The sequence below is a fragment of the Nothoprocta perdicaria genome, unplaced genomic scaffold, assembly GCF_003342845.1.
Source record: "Nothoprocta perdicaria isolate Ctin4 unplaced genomic scaffold, notPer1 scaffold_251, whole genome shotgun sequence".
Taxonomy (NCBI): domain Eukaryota; kingdom Metazoa; phylum Chordata; class Aves; order Tinamiformes; family Tinamidae; genus Nothoprocta; species Nothoprocta perdicaria.
In genome coordinates, this window is record NW_020455479.1 from 570698 (window position 1) to 576140 (window position 5443).

The 5443-nt window shown below is 65.0% G+C and overlaps 1 protein-coding gene across 1 annotated transcript in view; it reads right to left on the reverse strand.

Moving 5' to 3' along the window:
- The window catches only part of B4GALNT4 (beta-1,4-N-acetyl-galactosaminyltransferase 4), an 11697-nt gene that overhangs the window by 3047 nt on the left and 3207 nt on the right, over positions 1 to 5443 (reverse strand). The window contains exons 2-13 of the mRNA XM_026040223.1: positions 5135 to 5245; positions 4821 to 4916; positions 4567 to 4657; positions 4147 to 4247; positions 3972 to 4039; positions 3785 to 3863; positions 2187 to 2253; positions 1315 to 1458; positions 1100 to 1209; positions 850 to 950; positions 560 to 642; positions 38 to 246 (exon numbers count right to left, since the gene is read on the reverse strand). Of these exons, the coding sequence (XP_025896008.1) occupies positions 38 to 246; positions 560 to 642; positions 850 to 950; positions 1100 to 1209; positions 1315 to 1458; positions 2187 to 2253; positions 3785 to 3863; positions 3972 to 4039; positions 4147 to 4247; positions 4567 to 4657; positions 4821 to 4916; positions 5135 to 5245 (1260 nt within the window). The remainder of the gene's footprint in view (positions 1 to 37; positions 247 to 559; positions 643 to 849; positions 951 to 1099; positions 1210 to 1314; positions 1459 to 2186; positions 2254 to 3784; positions 3864 to 3971; positions 4040 to 4146; positions 4248 to 4566; positions 4658 to 4820; positions 4917 to 5134; positions 5246 to 5443) is intronic.

Here is a 5443-nt window from a genome sequence, read left to right on the forward strand (position 1 = left end):
CGCCCCGCCGGGATGCGCTCCATGTGCCCGGCCGCACAGCGGGGCTCGTCCCGGCCCGCGCCCGGTCCTGCTGGCCGCCAAAGCCGTAGTAGTCCAGGTCGTCGCCGTAATCCGCAGCAGCYGGCAGGATCTCCTTGCTTTTGCCTCCTGGCAGCAGCCCAAGGCTCCTCTCCTTAGTGGCGGGCGCTGGCTCTGTGGGCTCGGGACTGTCAATTCCTTCCTCCTCCTCCTCTTCATCCAAGAAGCCTGGAGCAGCAGYAGATTGATCCCTGAGGAGCCCAGCCACTCCACGCGGCAGCACCGCAGCACCCAGGCCCCAGCCAGCCAAGCCGGTGTGACCTCCCCRGGGAGCTCCACCTGCAGCCCGGCCCCGCGGACCGGACACCCAAAGCTCCGGTCAGGATGTGCCTGCCCCTGCCAGGGCCGGGCTGCAGCGAGAGCCTCCAGTGAGTGCRTCCAGCCCTGGCTCCCGGCTGCCCCGGCCCTGATCCGCCACGGCTGCCCGCTCCATGCTGCGGAGACGCGGAGACGCGGGCAGGCAGAGGCAAGCGGCACTCACTGTCCGGGCCGAGGAAGAGGAAGGCTCGCCGGCGGGGATCCTCCTCCTCTTCATCCATCTTCATGTACTTGTAGAAACCGAACCTGGGTGACACAAGGGAGGGATGAGCTCCGCGAGCGTGGCGAGGGCTGCCCTGCACRCAAGGACACGCGCGAGGTCCCACGTGGCCACGGGCTGGGGCAAACACCCCGCGTGGGTGCCGGGCCGGGCTCTGCCAGCCCCGCGGTGCCGGATTTCCCAAGGCCAGCTCTCCCGTCCACGCCACGCTGGCGAGCGCCCCTGGCACGTACTTCTCCAGGTAGAGGGGGGACTCCCTGTAGAAGCACTTGTTCTCCGTCTCCATGTGYGTGAGGCGAGTGAAGTCGTTGGGGTACACGAAGGAGAGGTAGACCTGCCGGCGGCGAGCGCGGGGCCGTGAGCYGCGCACGGTGGCGCGGGGCGGCCGCTGAGGCCCCCGGCCCCTCTGTCCAGCCGGGAAGGGCGCCGAGCCGAGGGGCCCTCGGCCATGGGGAGCCACGTCTCGTCCCGGGGGACACTCACAAACTGCAGGCCCTGGTAGCGGGCGATGGGGAAGTCCTTCACCACGTAGGTGGGGCTGTAGGCACAGGGCACCAGCACGTTCTCCACGCGGGAGGCCTCGATCGCCGGGGCTGACGGGAGGAGGCTGCGGCTCAGGTGCACAGCCCGCCAGCCCAGCCTGCGTCCTACAGCTCCCAGTGCCCCCCTGCTTTAGGGGATGCTCCCGCCCCACTTACTGAGGAAGAAGGTGTCCCTGGGGTCCGTCTTGAGCATGTCGGCGCCGTGCTCGTCCTGCTGTGCCTCCCAGAGGTGGCTCCCGCTGTGGCTGGCCAGGGTCTGCGGGATGTGCTCCACGTGGTTCATCTTCAGGGACGACTCGTCTGCGGGAGGCGAGCACCGAGGCTGAGGCCGCCCCAYGGCACAGCCCCACGGCCACCCAACGGCACTCATGGGCTTCCCCGTCTTGCTGCGGCCCGTTGCCCAAGCCCCTGGGCTTCTGCYGCTGGCATCCGAGTCCCGGCACGATCATCCCCCATGCCCTGACCCCCCACAGGTGACTGGGCTCTCCCCAGGGCGCCGCTGGCATCCGAGGGAAGCAGAAGAGAGCGGGCGCTGGAGGAGAGCGTCGCGGGGAAATCGGTKTGTGCCTCATCCATCTCCTGGGCTCCCATGTCAATACCTGCGGCGCCTGCACACCAGGCTCCGTCCCTCCGCCGCCCATTGATTCCTGCCACCTCATCGACACCTCCCAGGGCACGCTTAATGACCAGTCCTCAAGCGTATTGAGCACTGGGGCAGCTCCCATCTATCAAACGCTTTTTGCTGCCAGTGCAGGAAATGGGCAGGAAGCAGAAGATCTATAGATTTAATTAAAGCCCGCGCCATCCATCCCCACTTAGACGACAGCTCCACATAACTCAGGGCCGGGGCAGGGAGCCAAGAGGCGTGTTGAGGAGCAGCTCTGGAGCCTCAGCAACAGCGGGAAGGCTGCGGCGGTGGCCGGGGGCTGAGATCGGGGCTGGGTTTCCTCCCCATAGCGGCACTGGCACATGCAGCCCCTCACAGGCCACAGCCGCACACAGGGGACCCCRAAGGTCTCCGGTCTCACCTGTGTACAGAGAAATGTAGGAGGAGTCGATCACTTCGAACTTGAGGCTGGGGAGGAAAACTCGCCACTAGAAGAGAGGGAAAGAGAGAGAAAACTCAGTGSCAGGGGTGCCGGATCCAGCTGCCCACCCTAGGCCAGGCCCTCCCCAGCACCAGCACATCCAGAGCCCGTGCTGAGCCCCAGGGCACCCACGTCCCAGCCTCTCTCCAGCACTGGCATAAACAAGTTAGTGTTGACTGAAGGGGGGTCTTCGTAGCTGTCTGCACTGATTTCACTGCCGACGTCTAAAAGCTTGCCTGGAGACGGATGAGCCTTTGTCCAGACAAGCCTTTAAATACCCACAGGGAAAGATGCATTAGGGTCCTCCTTTTTTGTTGTTGTTGTTGCTTAAGAACATCTGAGAGGTTTCCCTCCCTCCAGCCAAAAACGTCTCCCCCATCTGTTTGCTTTTCACATTAGAAATTCAGATCTTAATCTGTGCTGGATGCTCCGGCCCGGAGCGCTTGGAGGGCCAAGCCAAGCACCGAGGAGGAGGAAGGCGAGGAAGGGGTGTCACCTCCTCCCCGACRCTTTGCTGGCACAAGCTGGGCTCCGGTGATTAATGACTGTTTGGGAGCAAGGAAGCCTTTGCTCCGGAGCCAAGATGTTCCCTCCCGAAGAAAGCCCGAGCTCCCATGACATGTGCAGGCCCTGCCAGCCTGCGCAGCCAAGACGGGCAAGTTCAGATCTGACGCTCCTGGTATTTCATAGGTGGAAAAACGGAAAGCAGGGAGGCACCCGCTGCCGCCCGTCTCTCCCAGTGCTGAATCTGCAGCACAGGCTGGCAAGGGAGAGCTGGGATCGCAGCCCGGGGGTGGCACGTGGGGCGCCGGGGCCTTGCTGCCTGCCCCACAGCTCTGGGCTCCTCTGGGAAGCCAGGGAGCAGCCTGCAGGGGACCCCTCCTCCCTTTCGAGCCCTCCTCTCTCTGCCGTTCCCAGTGGGATTTGATCCGCAGACGGAGCCCGGAGCAGGACCCTGCCTGGAGACCCTCCGTGGGCATTCGTTCTGRGAGGTGCATTGGCAAGGCAGGAGCACAGAGGAGGGAGATGGGGACAGCAGCTCCTGCAAGGGCATCGGCACAAAAGGAGCAGGGGAAAAGCCGCCCGTGCCAGGTAGCCTGGGCAGGAGCAGCCGCTTTGCTGCCGGATTCAGGGCGGGAAGAGCCTCCTCGGAGCAGCGCTGGCTCGTGCCCTCCCTCTGCAGGCTGCTGGCCACGCTCCAGGGTAGAGCGTTTTCACAGAATCACAGAATGGCTGAGGTTGGAAGGGACCTCAAGAGATCATCCAACCCCCCTGCTCCAGCAGGGACACCCAGAGCACGGGGCACAGGCTGCATCCAGGCGGGTTTGGAAGACCTCCAGAGTAGGAGCCTCCCTGGGCAGCCTGTTCCAGGGCTCTGGCACCCTCACAGTAAACAAGCTCCTCCTCACATGGAGATGGAACTGCCCGTGTTTCAACTTATGCCCAATTTTTAATGCACATTTTAATGCACGTGAGGAAAGGCCCCGGTCGCAGCTGGCAAGGGGAGCCTGAAGGGAGCGCGGCGGGCGTCCACTCACGCCGACTTCCACGTGGTCCGAACCTCGGTCGTCTTGCTTGTGGAGCAGCTCAAAGTAGTAGCGCCTGGAGGACATGAGGCTGCAGAGGAGGGGAAGAGGCTCTTAGGAAGCAGTGCTGAAGCGACTGCTGCTGCACCGYGCTCACGGAGCCCGGCACAGGGCACGGCGCCAGCCGGGACACACTTACTGCAGCGGCTTGGAGACCTGGGAGCTGAACTTGGTGAACTCGCCCGGGGCCGTCCACTCGGTGCCCAGCTGCAGGAGGGGGAAACGGCACGTGAGAGCACGCGGGGGAAGCGAGGCCGGGCCCGCCGGGTCCCCAAAGGGCACCGATGGGCGCACGCGTCACGGGACTGAGGTACCTTGCCCACAAACGCCGCCAGGCGCGAGTTGGACGGGCTCTCGTCGGAGCTCAGCCAGAACTCGGAGTTGTCGTCGGATGCCACCGAAAACTGGAAGTCCCCTGGGGAGGGCAAAGCAGGACATCACGCGGGGATAAAGCAGCCCCGCTGGCCTGCGCTGGGTGGCTGAGGGGGACGGCATCTGCTCGTCATCTGGGGAAACTCCAGGGACGGATGGACCAGACAGGGCTCCAACAGACAGGCCTGGAGCTTCTTCTCTATTTGAAGCATCCAAGGAGAAGGATCCCAGTTCCAGGAAAACCTCCCCACCCAGGCGCCAGGGTCCTGGGTGGTGCAAGGGGCTCCCCACGGCCCCACTCCCCTTCCTGACCTCGCGTGCTCCGAGGAGGGGGAAGGAAGCAGCAGAGCTCAGCCACTCACCATCYTTGAAGGGGTGGATGTAGCCGAAGATCCGCAGCCCGTAGTTCTTCCACTTGGGTGCCACAGCCAGCTTCCTCACCGTGGTGCGGGCCTGTGGAGACGGCACCGCTGCGTGGAAGCAGGGGTCCGGCACCCCTGGCGCCACGGGGCTCCCACCGCCACCCTCTGCTCCCCTCCCGCTCTGCTGCCCGCCTGGCATCCACCCGCCCCCAAACGGATCCCGAACGGCAGGCGAGGGTCCCCGCCGGACTCACGTGAGGGAAGAGCGGGAAGTGGAGGTTCTTCCGGAGGTGCCTCACCGCCCCTCCGCACCAGTCCTCGAAGACGTGCAGGTTGGCCTTCCCCTTGTACTGCGGGACGGGAGCAGAGCAGCRTGGCTCGGAGCAGCTCAGCCTGTGCCCAGCACCTTCCCGGGTGGCCTTTCCACGCGGGACGCTCCGCAGGGAAGTGGCAGGCTTCCCAGGAGATGGCTCCAGGATGCCTCCCGGCCAGCCTCCCTCCAGGACCATCCTCATCACCCGGCGCCGTCCGCAGGGCTCCCTGCACCCGCATGCCCTCCCCGGCTCACCTGGTCGTTCCAGGGCAGCGCCTGCTTGGTCAGGTTGAGTTTGGGGTGCCTGGCGGCTCGCTCGGACCGTCGGCCTCTGGAGAACCAGTCGTCGGAGTCCGGCCCGTCACCCTGCCGAGGAAGCGGGAAGGGAGATGGGAAACAGGGGAACGGGGACCAGTGCATCCCAGACCAGCCCTGGCATGAGCCATTCCCTCCTCCAGACGGTGATCCAAGGTGTTAATCCACGGRGCCAGGGAGCTGTCTGTCTGGTCGGCCCAGCCCAGAGATTTCCGTGCTACCGCAGGGAGGAATCCTGCCCGGAGATTC